We start from the raw sequence: 23,991 nt of genomic DNA on the forward strand, positions 1-23,991 counted from the left end.
TCCACAATAATGATGATAGTACGTCAGCGGGATGCATACCTTACAATGTGGCAGCGAATGTCAAGTCTGAAACCATTATAGCAATTCACCACAATAATGGCTAGCCAATGTATGGACTTGTAGCACTTAATCAAAGTAATGACATTCATCCAAAATTATTTATGTTATGGTAACAAAGAGCTGCCAAATGCAAAACAAATGACATGAGGATTTGCAAGTGAATTCCTTCCCGTAAATTCTCCTTAGGTTATGCTTAAAGGCCCTCAGGATGGAAGTCTGTATAAATTCAGAGTGTTATCAAAACGGTGGTGTTATTGTGCCACGTTTTACTGCCTATAAGCAACGAACGCAGCAGTATTGCTGAAATTGCCTCTTCAGCCAACAGAACTGTACTGATACCATTTGAGCTGGCCCTGATTTACACCTGAGAGCTGTCTTTAGAATTTTACAGATGGAGAAAAAACTTTGGAAGGAGACCTTTGCTCATATCCACCTATCAAGGAAAACAAAGACCCAGTTGTATCAACACGTATACACGCATTTAACTTAAAGTATATGAGCAGTCCCCACTTACCTCAATGGGCTCTGGATTAGAGCCATTATAATTACCAAGCATGATTCTCTATTAAGTATAGTACTTTTCTTTCAGGGGCATTTATGTGGGTGTTTGTATAAAAACACTGTCAAAACCCAAGAACACCAGTAAATATAAAATGGCAACATTCAGGTTCAAATGCAATGAACTAATTTATTTTTTTAACACTACATCCAACTGTTTTTCACCACTCACAGATGTCACTGGAACAACTTGAATACAAAAATTCCTAAGAACAATACGCTACACAGACCAGCTAATATTGATAGCTTTAAAAATGCCCCCGTTAAACTAAATAATAGCCAAATCTCACTGCAGTAAATATGCCTTTATATCGTTAAATGCCAATTTAACAGAAATATGAATGCATAGTGAAAAACTTGAAAATGTTGAAAATGAAAGATTTCTTTTTTTTTTTTTTCTCTTTTTGCATTATACAAGTCTCCAAAGCAACAACCCAAAGAAGAAAACAATCATTTCATATTAGCTGGCCACTCAGCCACACAGGCCAAAACTGGGACTAAGCTAAACATTAATACACATTTTCCAAAGCAAACTACACCCGAGAGGGGAGGCTGCAGGATATCCTTTACCACAGGCTCTGGCCACCCTCAATGACCAGATTATGGCCTGTCATGTAGTCTGAGGCTTCAGAGGCCAAGTAGACGACTGCAGCCTGCAGGTCAGTGACCCGGGCCAGCCTCCCGGCGGGGATGTCCTCCAGCCAGCGCCCCACCAGCGGCTGCAGCTCCTTGGAGCGGATGAGCGGCGTGTCAACGATGCCCCTGCAATGAGCACATGCACCAAGAGTTTAGGATCGGGTTTTCCCCAAAAGGAAAGGCAGCACTTATAGGTTTTGTTGATGTTAATTCAGAAGGAAAAACCATGGAATAGCACAAAAGAGAGGCAGAAGTCAGACCTGTTCTGTCTCTCATTGACCTCATTAATGTTTATAAATATGTAAAGGGTGAGTGTCACAAGGATGGAGCCAGGCTCTTCTCAACAATCAATGACAGGACAAGGGGCAATGGATACAAACTGGAACACGGGAGGTTCCACTTAAATATGAGAAGAACCTTCTTCTCAGTGAGGGTGACAGACACTGGAACAGGCTGCCCAGGGAGGTTGTGGAGTCTCCTACTCTGGAGACATTTAAACCCACCTGGACACCTTCCTGTGTAACTTCATCTGGGTGTTCCTGCTCCAGCAGGGGGATTGGACTGGATGAACTTTTGAGGTCCCTTCCAATCCCTAACATTCTATGATTCTATGATCCTATGAAAACTTCAATAGCGCTTCTTCTGTACTGCCCTTTGCTGCCAATGGGCAGGCTTGGAGGTTTTCAGATTTTCTTTAAAATGAGTATGCAGATCACAATATCTTCTTAGCTAATAGCAATACGCCCTTACTTTAGGTTACTCATTGTAATAACTAGTTTAACTAGTTTGTTTTGTTTTGTTTTGTTTTGTTTTCTAAGAGAAAACAAGCATGGCTTTAGAACCAAAAGCTCCTTGGGTCTGGGTCTGTTGTAGCTCTTGGGAACTGTCATCCTTCTACTGATTTCTCATCACTTCGCAGCATAATGTCACACGTTTGTGTACAGCCCACCTTCGCAGATATCAAAAACCAGGAAAATCAAAAGTCAGTGCCCTTCCAGGCACCAGACCCTTTACACACAAAACAGGAGAGGCAAAGATAAGCACAGCACACTCCATGCGACTCTCCTTAAACCAGTAACCCAACAAAACACGCCGCATTTACCTGTCTTGCCTCTTTTACATTAATAAGTGACTACGCCATTATTTAAAACTCTGCTAAGTTCACTTTCTTCAGGTGCCCTAAAAATGAGTGACGATCCAGAAAGCACAATGCAGGGCAAACATTTGGCTGGCTTTTATGACTTTAGCTGCGACTGATTTGTCATACTCCTCCTTAACAACATATTTGTATTTTGTGAAATGTATAATTTTTTCAGCCCCTGAACAAATATATTTACATAACTGTGTCTAACGAGAAATTACATTTAACTTCTCAGAAATGACAATAACTAAAACCTGAACTGCCAATTCCACTTCATTAGTGTGGTAGAAATGCATTCCAAATGTTAATAAAAATTCCAACATGCTGATAAATTAGCGCTTCTAAGGAGCATGTGACACCTTGGTTAACATATTCAACCTCAATTATATTTCTCTTCAGCACCCTGTTATCTGGAACCTTTGCTGGCAATCAGAGGTGCTGTTTTTCAGCGGCCAATTTTCTAGATAATGTAGCTTATCAACACTGTGGGTAAACTTGCCAATGAAATCAGGCTGCACTGAACCACACACACGCTAATTGCATCTCTTTTTTATGCATATTTACAGACTGTCACTTCAAAGAAATCAGTGGCCCATTGAGGCAGCCAGTTAGCTGGAAGAATTGCCTCTTGCAAATGAAAATTAGCAAACAAGCTAGTGATAAATATGAAATGAACAAAGTATAAAAATACCCGTTTTGTTCTGAAACTTCATCGGCATCCCAATTTATACTTCCAAGGAAATAATTTTTTGAGACACATTGGATTCTGGGTATGAGACTTACCTTTTGTTTTAAATGAAGGCTGAAATTTGCTATTTACTCTGTTATGAAGTAGAACTAATTCAGACTTTCCCCCAAACATTTCTGTTTTCACTAATCGGTCAGGATTTAAATATCAGCTTTCTTTTTTATTGTATTTGTCAATAAACACCAGAGCAGTTCAGAAACACTGAGTGATGCACCTCGCTTAAAATCTGGCAACATAATAAAATCAAACACATTCCAGTATAGGACTGCGGATGGTTCACTTCTTTCCCCCAAGCACAACCCCTTTCTCTCCCCCCTCATTCTCCCAAACTCCTTGAGAACTGGTTTTCTTCAGAGAGAAACGTGCTTTGAGCAGCAGATGTGAAATATGTCAGACTCCTCTCCCTTACGTGCCTCTCACCGTGCTTACAAAACCATCAGCGTAATCATACTGGCTTTACACTATTAGAGACCAGAATAAGATCCATATGATTTTTAATTTTTTTTTCACTTACATATATGTTTTAACCCCAAGGTAATTCAGCTCAGGGAATACAACACATAGTCCTCCAGCACAAGAGTTTTTGCTAAAAAGAGGACATTTTTCAATGTGTTCTTAAAAGTGACCTTTGGTCTGACCACTGCAACCTGTAAATCACAGTGCTTTGCCTCTTGCTGGACTTTTCTTTAGGTTCACTTCAAGTAGCAAAAATTTAGATGTATAAAAAAACTTCATTAAAAATTTTTGTTATATAAATGAGAAAAAATATAGCGCAAAATTTAAAAGTTGCAAACACACATACTGATGGCACTATAAATATTAGGCATGTCATTGATACTACACATCTTCTGGGAAAGCTTTGATGCCAAGTTGGGCAATTTAATGTTGTCGAACCCTTTTAGGCAGATTTTAGTTGGCTTCTAACCAGTTCCAGGAAAGACAACTGCCAATGCATTAATTCCCTACCTCATCTCATATGCAGTGCTGAGCCTATCAGTACTTTCTGTTGCATGTCAATGTAATATCAAACTGCTGGTTCCTTAACATTAGACATGAGCATCAATATTTCATTATTGATACACAGGACAATTGAGACATTAAGGGGGAAAAAAAACAGCACACACACAACAAAAACACACAAAAACCCCCAACAATTGCTTAAAACAATTGCTTGAAACATTTCCACTTCAAGAGACACATTAGGAAAAATATCACTTACCAGATACTTAACTGGAATTGTTACGTGTGTTCAATCCCCAAATGAGAGCAAAAAAAAAAGATTCCATCTGTGTGTAACTTGATTTCTTTCAGATGAGTTATTAATTTGAATGAGTTAAGTACACTCCACTTAATCAGGAAGTGTTTAATCAAGAGATCCACTTAATTGGGACATCTCCCAAGGAATTAGATTTAAGTCCAAAGATACTTACTAGCAACAACTACTGCTTAATGGGGATAGTAATGCTGCTTAATTGGGACACCTTCAGGTGATGCTGGGGTGCTCCTTCTCCCGCCAGCTCTACTTCTCCTTCCTCCATGATGAGGTACACTCAAAAACTGCCGTGATCCTGCCATACCTGTTTTCTGTCTCCTCATACCCACTGGGCTAAAAACCTGGTATGGCACCTTACAGCTGCCTCCATACCATCCCAGGAGGCAAGGTAGACACATGGGATGAAGCCTCTGCCCATCACAGCCCAAACCTCCCTGATAAGCTGACACAGCTGTGGCTGTGGGTTGAGCTGAAGATCAACTTCTATCTGCCCATCCCAAAGGTCATCACATTATGGCATTTTATGCCTTGCAAATCAAGAAGGGAGATGCAATTAGCCCCCAAAATGGACGTTGATTCAGTGCAATGGCTGCAAAAATGAAGTGTTCCAATGCTGCACACGCCAAAAAACAGAGACCATCAAAAGTTGCCCGCTCCATCACACCCAACACACGTCACATGTGTGGGGACTAGGAAAGGGACTAAAACACGTTATGGGCAGCCAGGCATCAGCTTCCAGTCAGTGCTCTGTAAAGGTTCCTATTTGAAACCAGGTTCCCTCTGCAGCCTGACCCCACATCCTTTTCAGGAAGAGTCCAGCACCTTCTTAAATTTGCACAGCATCATCTGTGCAGCAGGGTACCAGGCAATTGCAGTAGATGGTGGCAGGAGGGGTGAGCACAGTTATCATGATACATAGAGACACTTGTTTCTGAATGAAGCAACAGGCAAAGTCAGCCAAAGCATCCAGGGAGTCTTGGCCACCTTTCCCTACAGGCATGAGGCTTGTCTGCCAGCAAGAGAAGCTTGAATCTTCAACTTTATAAATGCAATAAATTATCCTAAGGACTCTGCCATAACATTTTATGCATTGATAGCTTTTATGCATTGCTCTGCATAAGTTTTATGCACTCATTAAGAAATTAAGTTGGTAAAAAGTGACCAGATAGGAAGAGGGGAAAAAAGGCCAAAAGGCTTGCATGGTGAAATAATACTTAAGGCCAGACTGGAATGTTTAGAGCTTCAGCCAGAGGTATGCTGAGAGTGCCTTAAAGTAGAGTGGGAAGGGCAAAGGACCTACCGGCACACTTACGTATTTTATTTATGCAGAGACTATCTGGGGTACCATCCTGCCCTATATCTACCTCTGTGTTCCTCACACTTCTCAAAATCCTCTCATTGTTGGAGATGGCTACATGCTAGGTTGGACATCCATGCTCAGAAAGACTTGTGCATTTACTGTCCAGTGTTGGGTACTGAGCTCAAGTGGGTTGAAGATGCCCCTGTGCTTCAGTGAGTGACATCAAGAGACATGACAATGAGACCAGTGAGGTCCACGGATCCAAGCATGAGTCCGAACCTGCACTGAAACGCAGGTTCATATCTTCTAGACACTTAGGGATGATCAAAATACAGCCCTGTTTTGGCTTCATAAGTAAAAAATTCAAGTGTGTCTATTTTTTCCTCCATGCTCTGACGTTTCCAGAAACATAATTTCTTCAAATATGAGTGTATGTTTCCAACTTATACAAAACAATGAGTTTCGATCATTCAGTGGATATTTGTTAGATTTATGTAAACCCATACAAATGGGCAATCCCTCATCTAAGAGATTCCTCATCCATGATCACTGTGAAAGTGGCACTACTATCTCACCTCTGTTGGTACCAATTACCTGTGTGTTTTCAGATACAGATCCTGCTGAGCTTCCCTAATTCCCTTCATCTCCCCTGGCTCTCAAAAGCCAGTGTAAGTGCACTAGCACTAGTTGTGACAACATTATTGCAGAGCTGTTACCATTGGCATGGGGAAAATCCCACTACAAAGTAAAATGCTGTTTAAAGAATCTGTGGATCCCATAGAGCAAAGGCTGGAGTCACTGGTATAATTAGTAATAATCATAAGGAAGAGAGCTAGTGCAAGGAAGTGGAGAGCAGACCGACAGTAAAAACAGAGGCACTTGCCTCTCTGTGATTATTTTTTTTTTCACTCTACTTTGTGGATTAAAATATGTAATTTGTTTTTCCTAATTTGATGTACATTATATCTTCATTATTACAATTTAACTCCTGGGTTAAAATCCTGCCCTTCTTACTTACTCTGATTGACTTCAATGGTCTATGGAATTTGACCACTTCCAATTAATGCTGTCCACTTGGGTTTCTGCTTAGTACTATCATGCACTGTTAATTGTTTAATAAAATGACTGTGTTGGGCATGTGTGTGAGAAACAGGGAAAGAAAAAGTCTATGTGGCAAGAAGACTTTTCTTTGTGAATAAATACCATAAAATGAACCATACAGCTTTAAGTCTCTGAAAATAAGGAAAATATAATTTGTTATATATATATATATCCAAAAAATTACACCTGGCCTCCTGTGATTGTCAGACCTGAACAGTATCTCAATTACAGCAGTACAATGTGGCTTTTAAAGTGCCTATATATTTGTCTCAAGTAAAAAGGGGAAAGAAGTATTGTCTATTAAGTGTCAAAAGCCTTTTCTTTAACCACAGAAGGCTTGGACAGACTAAGGATATATTTCATCTGGAAGAGAAATGCTAAGAACTACCCTTCATGTTGTTGGAAAACCTATTATCAAATGCTAAAACCTCTTCTTAAATCCTTGAGTACATGCAGCAACAGAGCAGGCTTGGTTCTAAGTATTTAAACCTTTGTTAAGGAAAAGACAACATAAAAAGGGATGCAATCCACCTGCTAATTAGAAACTTTATTTGCTGAGATACTGTTCATTTGAGCTTTTTAGAACATTTCATTCTTTATACTTTCAAAATTAGACTACATTTTACTTACGGGGAAATGCAGTTGACTTTTACTCCTCTGTCAATCCACTCGGTTCCTAATGTCTGTGTTAATTTTACGACCCCAGCTTTCGAGACATTGTATGCCAACTGCTTCTGTGGGTGCGGGACTAGAAGGGATTCAGAAATAGAAAATCATTCATTCTTCACGTATTGAGATAGCTTAAACACAACATGGACAATTCCCTGTATTGAGATGAACTATTTGCCATTTGCCCTGGTACTAGGCAGGGAGAAACAGGAATTCAGCCAGCCACAGCACAAAAGAAAATCTGAATTTTGCCTTCTAATGTTTTTGCCTCAGCAGCTGGGCTACTGGAAAAAATAGAGAAAAAAATAAAGACCTTTTAAAGGTTCTATATTTGGACAAAACGAAAACCAATGTATTAAACATACATATGCAATGTTTGACTACTCTCGAGAAAGAGAAATAAACTTATACACACATGCACATTCATATATTATACACATATGTATGCTTATATACAAAATATTTGTACACTGTAATACTAATTAAAAACATTATAGCATTAGTATAATAATATAATATAATATAATATAATATAATATAATATAATATAATATAATATAATATAATATAATATAATATAATATAATATAATATAATATAATATAATATAATATAATATAATATAATATAATATAATATAATATAATATAATATAATATAATATAATATAGATAACATATTCTATCTAGCTTCTTGGAACAAATTATTCTCCTTAATTTTTAAATTATCCATAGTCTGAAGCAAGCACATCATATTATCTAATCAGTGTTTGTGCGGATGTGAGCACAGGTGCGTCCCAAAAATTCAGAACACCCACCACTTTCAAAATCTGAAGCTTTTGAAAATGTTTCAGAGATGTCATATGTCAATCAAAGAGGGAAAATGATCGGCTTGCTAATTACAATGTTCAAGTTTGTTAGTGCTATGTGCTTGAGTGGCTCTGCCCCTCCACCAGCTCTCACATTTGCAGTATTCCCTGGAAAGCTACTTAAGGACAAATCCCCAGTGAGTGTAAAGTGCTTTAAACCCACGGGAGTCACAGCAAGTCAGTCCAGCTGTTGGGATTTACACCCACAAAATGTCTTTCCTTGGGCTTTTCTGGCCATCACCATGACTTCATTAAATAAATCCAGTGCAAAGCACTGATCCATAATCAGCACCGTATCTGCACTGAGCATCACTGAGTTGCTGACTCTTCTGTGGAGGGAGAGTGGGGAGAATTGGTGCTAAATATCAGTAATCACAAAGGCAAGCATTTGTAGACTGTGGGGTTAGTTAAGGCTGAACTGCCGCTTTTGTGTAAGGTACGGCAGACAAACCCCACAGCATTTTGATAAAAGCACATAAGCAAAACTGGCACTTGGGATTAAATTGTTCTTAGTTTAGTTTAGTTTAGGTGCATCTCTTCTAGTTCACTATCATACATGGTATCCCAACATATGCACAATTCCTTCTATTGACTATTTGGTTTAAGTATGTCAATTTAAAGGGTGAAAAGAAGATGGTAACTAACTGAGTTATCTAAAGTCTGAAAGAGATTAAAACCCTGCTGCAAATTCCTGAGCATGTGAATAAGGACTTTTGCCTAGATCATAGATGTTTGTGAATAGATTTAAAGCACGGACATGATGGGATCAACAATCAGTGCTTCTTTGTTTCTGCATGTGCTGAAGGTTTGCTCAGAATTCAGAGGCTTTTTGCTTGCTATAAAGAGCATTTCGCACCATGGCCCCCCTCTGCCAGCACTTATTCTGCACTGATTTATTGTTTAATATGAAATAATTCGCATTTTGACCAGTAGAACTTCTTTGCCCTCTGCGTGTGCCTGTTGCCCCCCAGACGCAGTGTGCCATGTGGGCTCTTGAAAAGAGGTGGAACGTAATTTCTTGATTAATTGCCATGCATCAGCTCCAAGTTACATACAGCTTCGGTAGTTAACCTTGTAACCTCCCAAAAGCAGTTCTCTGCTAAACTTTCCAAACATGTCTGTTTGTGATAAATCATTTGGCATTGGCTAAGAGCAGAAGTTTTGGCACCAGCTCTGCACCTCTAGCACACGTGGATGAGAACAGCAAGTTGCTGCGATCCATCTGAAGCAGCTTTCTGATTTGGGGTGGGTGCTCAGGGTTTTCAAGAGTCCTTCCATGCAAATCCTTTTGTCTTCATAAGATTATCTGAGGAAGGTAATTCACAAGATGAAATTTATCCCTTCTGAGACACTCAGCTCCTTCCAATCAGAAGAGCTCAAGAAGAAGCCAACGGGTAATGCAAAGCTCTGGTACTGGGTGGGCTTTCTGCAGCTGAACACCCACATCCCTTCCCTTACCTCAGGTGGTCTCTTACAGGCAAAAGAGCAAATCTGCAGCCCTCTAAACTCACACAAAACAGGGTTAGGGCTTGTGAATAAAGCTATGCCTCCAGCAGTGTCACCAACAAAATCTGAATTTGTAAGGCTTCTGGGAAGCAGGCATACTCCCTCCTGTTTTGGATGAAGAAGATGGGAGGAAAGCAGATAAAAATGCTGCCAACCTCAGCTGCATTATATTTTAAATACCTGACACTATGTTTTTGCAACCTTGTTCGGTGCATAAGGCTTCCAGACTGACCTTGAAGCAGCTGTGTAATGTTAATGAGAGGTGCACAGAGATAGAGACAACCAGACCACTTACCACTAGGATATTCACTGTAAAAATACAGATCTGAGTTACACCTGTGCAAATCGCTGAGCCACAGCAGCCTTGTCTCCGCTGTTGAAGCATACGTCTGGAATAATTCCAGTGAAATACCAGAATCAAAATGCACATATGCAAAATGTATGCAGCTTATCTTCAATTAATTAAAACTGATTCTGAGCAGTATAACTGGAAAATCACAAACAAAAACCTCCCTATCCTGCTAAGAGTCTTCTCATTTTCCTGTATCTCCAAGGAAGGACTCAACCTACAACAACAACAAAAAAATATCCCCTAACTATTTCTAGAAACATTTCATACTATGCCAGTTGGCCAACATACTTAAATAACCAACCAACCAACATATTTATTTAACATTCAGCAGATGGACATGATATGAACATCGTGGTTTTCAGTCGTAGTTTTATAACTACTAGATTTTTTCAATGCCAAGATTCAAACAGGTTCAGAAGGTAAACACATCTCTTTGTCTCTTAACTTATGGCCTAGCATGCGTTAACTTTCACTGACATTTAAACCTATCTTGCAATGACCCTTCCAGGCTGCTCTTAGGGTTGCTTTCCAACACTCATTCCAGCTCCAGGAGCGATGCTGCCCTCAAACGTGATCCCCATGAGGGTCTCAGTGGACTTGCCATGCCAGCCAAGGAGGTACGACCCTGAGTTGGGGCTGGGCTGGATGCTGTGGTGGAATGGCATCAGGGGCCAGGGCCCGATGGAGAAGAAGGGAAATGCATCTTCTTAAGCAGGGGAGAGCACTTGTGGGCTGCAAGAGCGAGGCCAGGAGCAGTGTTCCAAACCAGCAGACCCCCAGCTGGTGCCAGTTTCCAGAGCTTCATGGCTTTCTCTTGGGTGGAATAGTTCTCAGTAAATCATGCTTTGCAACGATGATGTGGACAGTGACAGCCCAAGCCCAGAGCAGAGCCCCACCATGCAAAGCAGAGCACAAAACTCAGGGAGATTTGAAATTTGAATTTGAGATTTGAAAGCTTTACATTCTTTTCAAAACTATTTTTCTTTGGGAGATTTTGTAACTACAAAACCGGGGCAGAGGGATGATGTTGGTGTTTAAGCCTAAGTAAAACATCTGGTAAAGACACTCGAAAAAAAAAGTATTAACAACAACATTATAAATGCACTTTTGAAGAAACATTTAAAGTTACCGTGCAATAAACAGAGCAGAATGTCACCGAATGTCAAACTGGGCGCAGTAAAAATAAATGTTATTCCCAGGAAAATAAAAAGACTGCATATTTATGTAACATTCAGCAGATGGACATGACATTAATACAGGGGGTTTCAGTTGTACTTTTATAGCTACTAGATTTTCTTGCCTAACTTGGCAACCCAAGGCACCGTTTGATTTTTGGATTTGGACAATACTGCAACAGATGTCCAGACCAATAAAATAAATTCCTAAAGGGCTATGCTTAATTTGTGTAATTGATCAATTTTTGTTACATGGGCCTCAGTTCACCAGCATGTAACTGCCTTCCAGATTAGCTCAGCAGTAGGGATTTCATTCCATATGTTACAATGGTTTATTGGCGCTTTTGACGACACTGCTGATTCAGCAGCGTTGGTGGAGACACCTGTTGGCAACGATAACGAAATAAAACCACAGGTACTGGGGCAAAGACCGACACAAAAGCCTTTGTGTGGCTTGTAAACATCAGATGGGCACCACGGCTTCCCGCACTCAACCACATTTTCCTGAAATGAATGGGGGGTGCACCAGCCCCTCTCCCATGCCATCAGTGCATCGGAGTCAGAGAAGGTGACTCCACCTCTTCTATAAAAGGTAATAAGTGCTCTAAAACATAGAGGACAGATAAATGTTGAAAAATGATATCAATAAAAATTTTGTAGTACATTTCCTCTAATACAAAATGTCAGTGATTTACTCCTTCCCAATACAGGTTTAATTGATTCAAATAGCATTGGTAGTAATTAAAATATGGATTCTGAAGCACAACTGTTAGCTCTCATCACTCACCTATTAAACTTGCCATAGATGCTGTGTTAATTATCTTCCCATATCCTTGATTCAGCATAATGCGGCCTGCAGCCTGTGACAGAAATTAAAGGAAAGACCAGTGACCCTTTTTGTGATTGTGCTAATAATGACATGATAATAAATTAGTCTTCACTTTTCAGAAGAGTTTATGTGCTAACACATTTTTTTTAAGCACTTGATATAAAAACTTGGTATAAAAATGGCTGATGCAGGAAAAATCCCATTACCATTTCAGACCCTCTTCACTGTTGGCCATATTTTTTCAAAATAATCACTAATGTTGGGATTTGCCCCCAAAATCTTTTTTGCTTTTCAGGAAGTATTGAATAACCACCTTCTTAAATGCCTGGGCTTGAGCAGCCGGTAAGTACCACCTGCTTTTGAAAATATTGACCAAAAGCTGTAATTGATATAAAAAAAAAAAATCTCTCCTTAACTCCACCAAAACTAGGACCCATTTTTATTGTGATAATTACTAATAAAGTGTTATTAAATCTTGGTGAAGTAAATGCTTAGAAAAATCAGTACCTGTTTGCAGAACAAACCAGTACAGCATTTCTCACTTACTTGGCAGCACATAAATAATCCTCGTAAATTAACATTAAAAGTTTTGTCCCATTCTTCTAGGGAAGTATCTTCACTTGCAGAGTTCATATTGATTCCTGCATTGTTGCATGCAATGTGAACCGTGCCCCAGCGAGCTACGATTGTATCCACAATCCTTTGCACATCCTCAGGTTTGCTTACATCTGCTGCAAGGGCAATGCTTTTAATCCCTGCATTAAAATAAGAGTGATGAAGTCGGTGCAGGAATTCACAAAGAAAAAGATATATATATATATTTGTTAATTATTATTTATTAATTCATACATATATGGGGTTTTATATATATACATATATATGTGCCACCTTAACTCATTGCTCCACAAATTTTAACAAAATGGCTGTTTGTTATAGTAATACTCCTTTTAAAGTTGCCAACTGGTGCGAGGTTTGGTTTTTTGGAGGCAAACATAAACCCGAGCTATGAGAGTGGAGTTGGCCGCTCCAGCAGGACGAAGCTTTGAACACTGCACCATCTTCTGTCCAAACCTCCAACTGCAGCTTCCCTGGCCGGGACCAGCTCCACAGAGCTGGTGGCAGCAGCGCAGGAACAAGAGAAAGCAAAGGACTCTTTCATTTGATCACATGTAGATTTTTATTATTATTATTATTATTTTTAATCCCAGTTTCCCACAAGATACTGCAGAACTCAAAACAATTTGTCCAAAAATGCTCTCTGGATGAACTGCAGCATCCACATGGCTGAGAGCCTCAGAAAAAAACAAACCAGTTCGAGGTGCGAGCTAACTGGGAATACCTGTAGATTCCCAGGTATGATAGTCACAGTCCCTAGCCTTATTTATTGCAACTAACACTACCAGAATAATATAAACATTCAGAAGTTAAGAGATTTACCAGTTTCAAAGAGTGCAAAAGTTAGGTATTTTTTTCTGAGAAAAAGCCAGGCATTGATTTTTGCACCAGTGCTGATATAGCTTCATTTAAGTTACTGTCTCAATCAGCTTTAAATACCCTTATTATTAAACAAAATGAGCAGCCTACTGAGGTGTCTCGTGACAATGGGATTATACCCGTCCTGAAAATCAAACAAGGCTACACCAGTAGGCTGTGGTAAAATGGCTCTTATCTCACAAGGAGGGAGGCAGCCCCTGGGTTTGGACCATAGATCCACAGTCTGTAAGCAAAAAGTGCACAGGTAGGAAGCTACAGCTGTTAAAGCAATACGTTTTTGCTTCTATTTAAATGGAAAAATTATTCCCTATTGGTCCCTTTTTTAGATAATTCTAATAAAAAAATTAAAATGAAGCTTTGAGATGGAGGCTTCCATGAAAGCAAGGAAAAGCAATATCTGCCCACGATATTTGAAGAAAATGATAAGAAAGAGGCTTTTGGATCAAAAAGCTCCTCTTGATCTCCAGTGTCTCCAGGAGCCTGCCAGTGTCCATGCCACAAAGTGATGCTGGTCTATCTGTGGTGCCCCCCATGCAGCACCGTGGGACTTAATGTCCCCTCTGCCCTTCAGCTATGCCACGGTCTCCTTGCTTTCCACAGCAGAGAAAAGGTCAGACTCGCAATGCAGCCACCCACAAAAATGAACACAGGTTCTACCACAAAACAAGACCTCTTATTTTATCACAGGTTTTATGATAAATACGCTGAAAAAATAAGAATAACCAGACAGCCCCTCCTAATTGCTATCAAGACATGTATTGTACAGGGAGCTGCTGCAATCTTTCTTATTCAATTTACAGACAAAATGGGTGCATGTTACTAATGGTAACATAATGAGGCTCTTCACCTGCCCTCCAACTCTCACCCCATTTATGGCTTCACCTTATACAATAGTTCATAAAAACAAAGCAAAAGGTGCCAGTGCGAGGGTCTGTAAAGAAGCAGTGAAGGCACGCTTGCTTCTAACCAGAGTCCCACACTTGACCTTAATCAATTCAGCTGATATCCCTGCAGTCAGGGAAAAAAAAACACACTCTCTCTCCACTGTCTCTCCAAACCATCTGCTGTAAATAAATAAATAAAATAAACTATGGAAAAATAGCTTAAAAATCAGTGGTCCTAACCGAAGGTAAGAAACCAAAGACATGACCGCGCTGCTATATGCACAACAGTACCAATGCAGATCTACGGCCCTCAGTTCAGTTTTGTGATGCTCGTGGAGGCAGTTTTGTCATGAGATGGGCAGCAGAGGGGTCCAGTAGCTCTGTGTTGGAGGGGCATTGATGTGCCGAATCTGTCCGAGGTGTCCTTCTGCAGGGAACATGTACACAGCCCCCCTGCCACGGGGCTTCATCTCTGCTCTCTTGGTATGAATGGGAGTAAAACATTGCATATAGACAAGAAGATCAGAAGTGACATTGTGGGGAAGGCATTTGCATAGTTTACAGTGAAAAAGCACATTTTAAAAATCCCATCAGACTAATTCTTCCCTTAAGGTACAGGCAGTAATTCACCCTGAAGACAGATGTGTATGTAGTGGAAGGTAACCCTTAGGATTTTTTGGTTATGTTTCATCATTTTTGGTTCTTCTGTCAGGATCCATTAGCAACTGTTGAAAAAGGTATTCACGTAGGATCTAAAAACAAAGACCCCTGTAGCCAAGGGAGATACACTCGAGCTGTCTAACAAAGCTAAAATTGAGATCACAGAGGTTCTGATGTTTAAAACTCATCATGAAATGATAGCACCATCCCAAAAGACAGTAAAGGGCTCCTTGGTATAAGAAGCAAAGCGAGTTTAAGAAAGCTAAGCAAAATGTTTTGAAAAAATATCAGTATAGGAATGACTTGGGGCACTGCGTTTCCAGCTTTGAATTAGAGATCCACGACCAAAGAGCGGGGGGGGTGGGAGTGGAAATCACAGCTTCTTTGTGCTTGTTATAGCAGGAAAAATATATATTAATACCATGGTTGTTTCAGTTTATTCATATGAATATTTTGAGAGTAAAGCTAGCTGAACTTTTTTGTCGAAATTAATTTTCAACAGAGTATGTTACTTCTTTGAAGCCAAAATGTTTCTTGGAAACATTGATTTCAACAAAAGTTTTCAAGGGAAAGCTTCTGAGGTCCAGGCTAGACTCTTCAGTTACCTCTGGAGAGAAAGAGATTGAAACCTGACCTTTTCAGATCCTTTCCAAAAACTGACATTTGGATATAATTCCCTTTCACAAAAGCATTACAAAGTTTGGGTTTTGTTCCAACAAGGAATGACAATAAATTTGAAACCTCAGAAACCATCATGAGATGGAATAGATGTGCCCCAACCAGCTGCACTGGTCAAGTTGATAGAGGATGTTTGACCTCAAAGGATAAAGATGTGTAAAGACTGAGAAGTGAGATTTTCTTTACTTCAGACTGCAATGATATTTGCTATGCTTCATGACCCCTCGGACTGCATTTTGTAACAACCCTCCCCCCACCTCTTCTGGGCTTGCAGCCCATCAGTGAAGGAGAAGAGATATAGGACAGCCATTGAAGGAGGGAAGATCAAACTCCTACTGCAAATGCCCTGGAGAAAAGTTAAGTTGGTTTTCAAACAGGCTGTTGGCATCCAAAGTGTCATGGCTCCATCAAGTAGCCCATTTCTATCTGAATAACTCTACTTGGTATGCAGAATCTCACTGTGAAAAAATGTCCAAAAGGCAAGTTAACTTGTAGGGCACAGCTACTTTGTGCCAAGCCATATGGCTTCAGTGCATAAGAAAATGAAAAGGCTTCAGGGAAGGAGAGACTGGATGAGTCAAGAATTTGTAATAGGAGATGGACACTTTCTCTTCTAGGTCATTACTTAGGATCAGACCAGCAATCAAGGTTTTATCCATTACACTAATACTTAAAGTGTCTCCTGCTTATTACAGCTGGGATTATACAGACCGGGACTCTTTGTTTAAGATGTTCTCTGTGGAGGCTCAGAATGGCATCAAACCCAGAACTGAACCATTCCCCACCGCTGCCTGAGGAAGCTGAATGAGACTGAGTGATAGAAATACATCTGCAGGGGGTGGTTTTGCTGGAGAATATGGTTTCCAATGGTACAATCCCTTTCTGAAGCAAGACTGGGAATAAATATTGGTGACTGCATCCAAACAGGAATATGAAAATTTCCTGTGTTAAGCTCCATCTTTAGAGGCAATAAAGTATTGAACTTTGACGAAGGCTTGGTTGTAATCTTACAAAAGGAATTATCAAATGAGTAACACTTCCTCTCTTTTCTCATTAAATTATATTTCCAGTTTTCTTTTTCCCCTTCACAATTGCAGTTTAGCATGACTCCAGGGGAAAATCCAATTTTATGTCACATTTTCTGTTTTTACTGCTAAGATATAAGTGGCTTGTAGAGGATTTTACCTCTTTTTTTGGATTTTAGTTATTACGTCTATTAGTATTTTGTTCCTGCATCTGACCCTGCATGCATATTTGAAAGAACTATAGTGGATTTGTTTCAATTTGGGGACACAATGAGAGATTTAGGCTGACATTACCTCTACCTTGTTTTGGTATTTTCACTCATGGTCCAGACATTAGATACAGAAGAGGTGCCAGGGAATGGATGTGTGCTAATGAGTTCATAGGAAATCTCTGTCATCCACCCTTAGTGAAGCCTGAAGTGCCTCGGCTGCTGTATGATTTACTCTGAGGAACACCATCTCTGTTCAACACAGTTTATACAGACCCCATGTGCAAGAGGTGGCCCTTTGTCCCTGTCATTTGTGGGTCACTGTTATGTTACCTTTGGGCACTCTTGGTAAGGAATTTCGTTTGGATCGCTTTACCCCTCTGGTTGAGTTTATATTGATAAATAACTCTAGCAGATAATGTGATATTAATGACTGTTTCCTGAGACGGGAGAAGCTTTGTGACCATGGTATGTATTTGCTGTTTGAAAATCCTCTGCTCTAAATGTGTTCCCTATCCAGGCTGGATGGAAGATAACCACACTGCAGAGAAAGGATCAGGTTAGAACAAGCAAAGCAGCCCATTACAACACTCATCACTGGGTTGTGTACAGCAGGACCTGCAGGTCAGCCCCGTGCTTACCTTTGAGGTTGAGCTCACACACCACCGCTTCTGCCTTTGCAAGGACCAGATCCACAACGGCTACTTTAGCACCAGCTTCCCCCAATGCATGAGCAAAGGCTCTTCCAATTCCTTGCCCTCCACCTGTGACATAGGCCACCTTGTCATCCAAACGCAGCCGGTCAAGGATGCTGCGCCTGTTATAACCCCAGAAGACGTCATCCCACACCACTTCTTTCTAAAACAAAAACATATATACATCGCACAATAAGGTGTAAAGCTCAGTAACGTGACAGCTATGAAGGACTCTGCCTGTGAGAGTGAAGTGGGAACACACATGGGGATCCATGTCTTCTTGACCCATTATTTAACGCAAAAGATATGACTAATTCAAGCTGAAAAGCACCCTTATCTCCACAGATATTAGTCTCAACAGATGCACTAAGGTGCAAGGCAACGGGGAACAAGAGCTGGGGTGTGGGGAGATGCACTGATCACTCCACTTATGTGAGAGTAGGGTATGATGTTTCTTGACTCATCTTCCCATGAGAGAAGAAGATGACCAATTAAGTCCTCTAGCTTTTTCACCCCACAGGGCCAAATCCTGCCCTCAAGGATCAGCTGGCTCCAGGAAGACAAGGAAGCTAAGAACAAGTTCTCAAAGGCAGGATATGGTTCAAGTGAAGTGCAATCAAAATATCTTCACAAGGCTGGTGCGCAAATAAAGATATCAGCCAATAACTTAAACCAAGCTGTCATCTGATCAGCTGCCATACATCATTTCCCCCGACTGGAATCAAAATGGAAAATACAAGATGTTTAAAATATTGAGCTTGAAATGTCAGGAATTACCAGTGGGTGAAGCTTTGAGAGCACTCAGAAACTGCAAAACAATCAGGATGTTTGGATCTGGATTTACCGAGTTAGGTCATTATGATTCCAGATGTGAATTTAATTACAGCTGGAGGATGCCCACTACATAAAATGAAAAAAGAAAAAAGCACCATCTTTTCCACATGACAAGCAAAATCTAAGGCCATTAAAATATTCAGCTCAGAGAGAGCAGGAAGGCATCATGTGCTGCCTTTGTGGAAAAATAAACAAAAACTCCATGTTACTTCAGAAATATTGCATTGGTGCATCACAGCTGGGCCCCAGCTCTGTCTGCCCATGCTCCCCTGCACGGGAAGGACCAGAGAGCACCTGGCAGATACCCAGCCAGCAGCAAGCCAGCTGCTCTGGAGATTTATCACAGAACCAGCATAGCTGATCCAAAACACTTTGCAGGGAATAAGCATTTAATAGCTTCAGTGTAGCCCTGGACTAGCAAGGCTAATATGTGCCAAGCCCTGAGCTGGTAACTCCAGGCTGCAGAGCACCATGGCACAACAGAATGCGAGTTGGAGCTCTCACCACAAAACCTCTGGAAATTATTTTGTCACAGTCCTCAGTAGAGTCAAAATTTTCCAAGAAGTGTTCACAGAGAGGAAATACACACCTTGGATTGAATTACTGCATCTGGAGGTGCAAGGCTCCTTCGAATGATGCTCAGTCCACTCTGCACTGGTAAAATGATCTGCAAATATAACACATACACACAGTTCTCAGCTGGTTTGTACCTGGCTTTCCATCGCTGCTGTGAAGGGTAATCTTTCCTTCCTTCCTTAGGCCATGGCAGTTTTTATCCCACTCCTACCCTTTAGCTGAAATTACTTCCAACATAAACATGTCAGACATTTGTATTTTTCAAATTCCTCTTCCAAACTCATGGCTTCCACAAATGCCAGGAAAAAATGCAACTTTGTATCTCTGTTTTCTAAATCATTGCCAGCTGCTGAGGTTTCTGGGTTCCCACTGCCTGGATAGTGCTGTCATTAGGCTTTCCTGTTGTATTCTTGGAGCTCACCAAACAGTAATAGCAACAGTTTGCTGTTCTTCAGCACTTGCTAGAACATCTGTCCTGCACCCATAGCTTAATGTCAGTGGATTTTGCCACCTATCTTCTCTGATACTATTACCACACTTCAGTGAAAGCTGCACTCAGTGTTGGAGATCCAACATCAACATCAAACTATTAGAACATTAGACATGGAAACAGCATGCTATTTACATGAATTGAACAGCTAAAAGTAAGATCATGACATGGAAAATTATCACTATTTTTTCCTCTTCTACAAATAAAAGCTGTTGCTACTGGTATGTTGATGACAGAAAAAAAAATACAGAATCATTGGAGGCATCTCCAGAGGCCATCAGACCTGCAGATAGACAAGAACCTTAAGCCTATGGGGCAGGTACCAAAACCTCCTGGGCAGGAGCAGCAAGGGAGGGGTGCCTGGGAGTGAGGTGGCAGATCTCACCTGTCCCACCATGGCTCTGACCTGCCAGGGCAGAAGGACAGGGAGGGTCCAGCCATCCTCAGTGGCACCCCAGTGCAGCCATGGCTTGAGGGCACCCTTTGCAGGCTGGTGGCGACTGCCCTAGGGTAGCATAATTTACACCTATTTTTAAAGTCCTGGAGGATATTTGTCTAATTTTGCCTCTAAAACCACAGCATATTGTTTATGCATCCTATTACGATTTTTTTTTCTCCCGCTGGAGTAGGAGTTTGTTGACTCTTGTTGTGCTGGTGATGCCCTGCAGCCTCCAGAACCTTTAAAGCAGAGCAGCTGTTCCTTGGTTGTACTGTAGAGCTGATTATTCACTCTTAAGTGTTCCACTTTTATCTTGTCTTTAACACCGTATATGATGTAGACAGCAAGTAGAGACCGTTTCTGAATATAGAAACTCATACATAGAGCTCAAGTGAGGTGAATTATAATAAAATTTGAGTTCATTTTAGGTCCCACAGATAATGACACCAACAAAAGAAACTTTTTAAACAGTACTTTGCAAAATCCATAGATACAGTACCATGGGCACCTTAACCAATTGCATTGCACTAACCTGCTGAACACGAGGATCTGAATTAATCACTGTATTTAATTTTCTGACAGCTAGTACATTTTCATCAGATATGTTCTCCAGGTAGACTTGTCCTTTCATGAGTGTATTCTCTACACAGATCACTCCATCCATTCTCAGCAAGTGGTTATCCATGACAAAGCTGTAGTAGTTAACAGCATTCCTTTGATCAGCATCAATAAAGACTATATCAAAGTGCTCATCCTCAGCATGTAATGCCTGGAAAAAAATTATGTTGGAGAAAACACTAATTATTTACCTGAACATGTAAAGTTTTGCCATTAAAATTTCCTTTCTATAAAATCCAAACCAGAGGGAACCCTGTTCTTTTAAGCTAACGTTGCTAGAAATACTTCTGGAGATCTTGTGAGTTTTCCATGCTTTGCAAAGAACTCTTCAGCTATGTTCGTGCTGAAAACTCTGAACCTCTCAAAGAAAATCAGGCTATAAAAGAGGATGGTTCATCCCAGCTTGTGGTGATGAGAGTCACAGCAGAAACCTCTGCATATCTACAAAGGGAATTGATCCATCAGGATAAGGGAGAGGACTGGCATCAAATCCTGTAGCTGAGGTGCTACAATAAGTTCTCTCTTCTCAAAAGATAAACTATCAACAAATTGAAAAGTGGCAATTATATCAGTCTTTGGGAAGAAGAGGCATAAGGCTGATCCTGGGAACTGCAAACGAGGGAGTCCCACTTCAGTAGCAGGCAAATAGTTGAAATCCCAATTAATAACAGAATTATAAAACACATAGAAGAACAGGTCATGATAGAGAAAAAGCAGTACAGCTCCTATGAAGGAAAATGGTGTTTCTTTAATCTAAAAAAATACTTTGGATGGATCAGCAACAGAGAGGATAAAAGAGAACTGGCTGCTATAATCTAATTGGATTTTCAGAAATGTGGCACACCTTCCCTCCAAGCAGGCTGCTGATGATAATGTATAAAAGTGTTGATGGATGACCAGATGGGAGCCTTTACAGCCTTCTCCTGTGGCAGTTAATGCACTTGCTGCCCAAGAGGCTGCTATGGAATATTTCAGATTCCATCTGGGACTATTTAACTGCATCTGTGTGCGTTACAATGAGACAACGGCTCATCCACCTATCTCGACAAGCAGAAATGCTTTCAAGTCTTGGCATTTTGAGTGAAAAGAGAAACAATTATGTTTTCCAGAACTCACTGTTTCTACCACAACTTTTAACAGCAGTTCTTGCGTCCAGATTTCCCTTTTGTGTTTGGAGACATTGTGCACAATGAGTGATGAGCGATCCCCTGAGATGCATGAGAGAAAGCATCAATAACAAATGGCAACAGAATGTGAAAAACTAATTTGTTTTCGGGAGTGAGTTTGATGGCTCCCAAAGAGAGACTTCAGGAGCCTTTCTTAAGCAGGGAGTGTGTCATTCAGACAAGGAAATAGTGGGAAGTGGATCACTCAGGCTCTGAATTACGCTATTGTGCAAACTGCTGTAATTGTGAACTTGTTAGTGGTTAAGAAATTAAGTCTGCGTGAGAGCCTGGGTAGTCACACTTAACAACACTCTTATCAACAAGCAGATGCTTGATAGCACAGAAGCTCTGCCAAAAGCACTCATGACACCTTTTGATACTACACTATAATGAAAGAAGACCTTAAGGCCAAATAGATGCTGATTTATAATAAATATAGTAGAAACTAGGACATCTGGTTTTCTGGGATTCATGTTTTCATTTCACGACCAGTAAGACAATTTTACCCTGTTACCCTCTTGGACTGTATTAGGGGAAAGCAGCAGGAACGTTTTTGCTGCTGTGGAAGAGCATCTTATATTAGGCTGCAACTCAGACAGCTTATCCAAGGTAGATACTTCAGGAAAGGTCAGAAGATGAAAGCTGGGAGGAGTAGTCCATCAGGAACAGAGAGTAGAGGTCTCATTCCCCGGAGAGAAAAGCCAAAGCCAAATTCAAGTAATTATCATGACTTATCACTACTTTCTGACTTGTAACCTTCCCGGGAGGAGGAGGTGGGGGGCAAACATTCAGAAGCAGATGTGTCCATCTCTGAACATATGTTACTACTGCTCCATGGTATGGCTCCCTAATGAAAAAGAATCTCACTTCTATGCATTGACTTCATTAGGTCCATATGGAGTTGCATAGTCCTTCGGATATTAGCAGGACTTCTCATTTCAGCTCTCTTTCTGTACTACCTACCTGCTGACAGCTTATCTCCTTCTTATCTATCTTCTGATACAGAGAAACCACCTTTTAACTTTATAGCTTTCATCCCAGGAGGGACGTGTTGTATGTGTATTCACCACATGCCTTTTTTGTCCTTGCACTGTCTGTGTGTGCAAGGCCACCATTTGGAAGGCATTTCTCTTCTGCCAGTTCATCAAGTCCTAGATGGCCAGCCATGAAGGTGAGTCAGGCACCCTTCATTTCTTCTAGATACCTAGAACTAGGCATCTATATGAAAATACCTGAATAACTGACTTAGAGTTCATACTGCAACCCTGCCATCACTTGAGCTTCTAATTTCCACAGCTTCAAGACTGCCGTTGCATTTTCCATGTTTAGTTGGAAACAGCTCCAGACCTATAAAGAGAATCCAAGAAATTCCTTGAACCAGCTCTGCTGCTGGGGCAGCCTCTACATGACAGGGTAACAGCTATGGGAACAGTGAAGTGTTCTGTTTCCTGGAGCTCCTTGCCTAGCTGAGCATGGCTCATCTCAACAGGTGGTCTCCATGGCCAGGGTGCCACACTGTGGAGGGTTTCCTCACAGCCAGCACCTGCTGCCAAACCAAGGGAGCCAGAAAGAAAAAACTGCTCTACTCATAGCTCTGACTGGGAAGCTAAGCACTGGAAATATCAGCGCGGTGATGGAGAGGATAAAAGAGCTTGCTGCTGGCCCTCTCAGAATGGATGAGGGGTTTGGGAGGAGGGATTTGACCACCCTTACTCTCTCTGTACAGACTGGGCCTGGCACTGCTTGGGACCTCACAGCATGTTGGAGATGCCTTTGTCCTCTGTTAGGAGAGAGGCAGAGCCCAAACATCTCCAACTGTGAGGAAAACTGAGATCCAGAAGGAAATAATCTGCCTGCAAAATATCCCACTGAAACTAATTTCCTACATGTTTACAATGCAATCCCTGCTCTTTGCTACAGAGACATCGTAGACAGTAACAGATGGCAACAAGAAGTGTCTTAATGCAGAGCAAATTTGGCTAAAATCAATGCTTTTGCTTACAGTGA

The 23,991-nt window shown here is 40.8% G+C and overlaps 1 protein-coding gene across 1 annotated transcript in view; it reads right to left on the reverse strand.

Moving 5' to 3' along the window:
- Window positions 1-998: 998 nt before the first annotated feature.
- The window catches only part of LOC309443243 (uncharacterized protein), a 35,342-nt gene continuing 12,349 nt past the window's right edge, over window positions 999-23,991 (reverse strand). Inside the window, exons 5-11 of the mRNA XM_082060008.1 lie at window positions 20,733-20,969; window positions 19,285-19,362; window positions 17,808-18,024; window positions 12,763-12,971; window positions 12,175-12,247; window positions 7,448-7,565; window positions 999-1,380 (exon numbers count right to left, since the gene is read on the reverse strand). Coding sequence (XP_081916134.1) covers window positions 1,185-1,380; window positions 7,448-7,565; window positions 12,175-12,247; window positions 12,763-12,971; window positions 17,808-18,024; window positions 19,285-19,362; window positions 20,733-20,969 — 1,128 coding nt within the window. The 3' untranslated portion in view covers window positions 999-1,184. The remainder of the gene's footprint in view (window positions 1,381-7,447; window positions 7,566-12,174; window positions 12,248-12,762; window positions 12,972-17,807; window positions 18,025-19,284; window positions 19,363-20,732; window positions 20,970-23,991) is intronic.

This window comes from Streptopelia decaocto (assembly GCF_964273445.1).
Source record: "Streptopelia decaocto genome assembly, chromosome: 8".
Taxonomy (NCBI): domain Eukaryota; kingdom Metazoa; phylum Chordata; class Aves; order Columbiformes; family Columbidae; genus Streptopelia; species Streptopelia decaocto.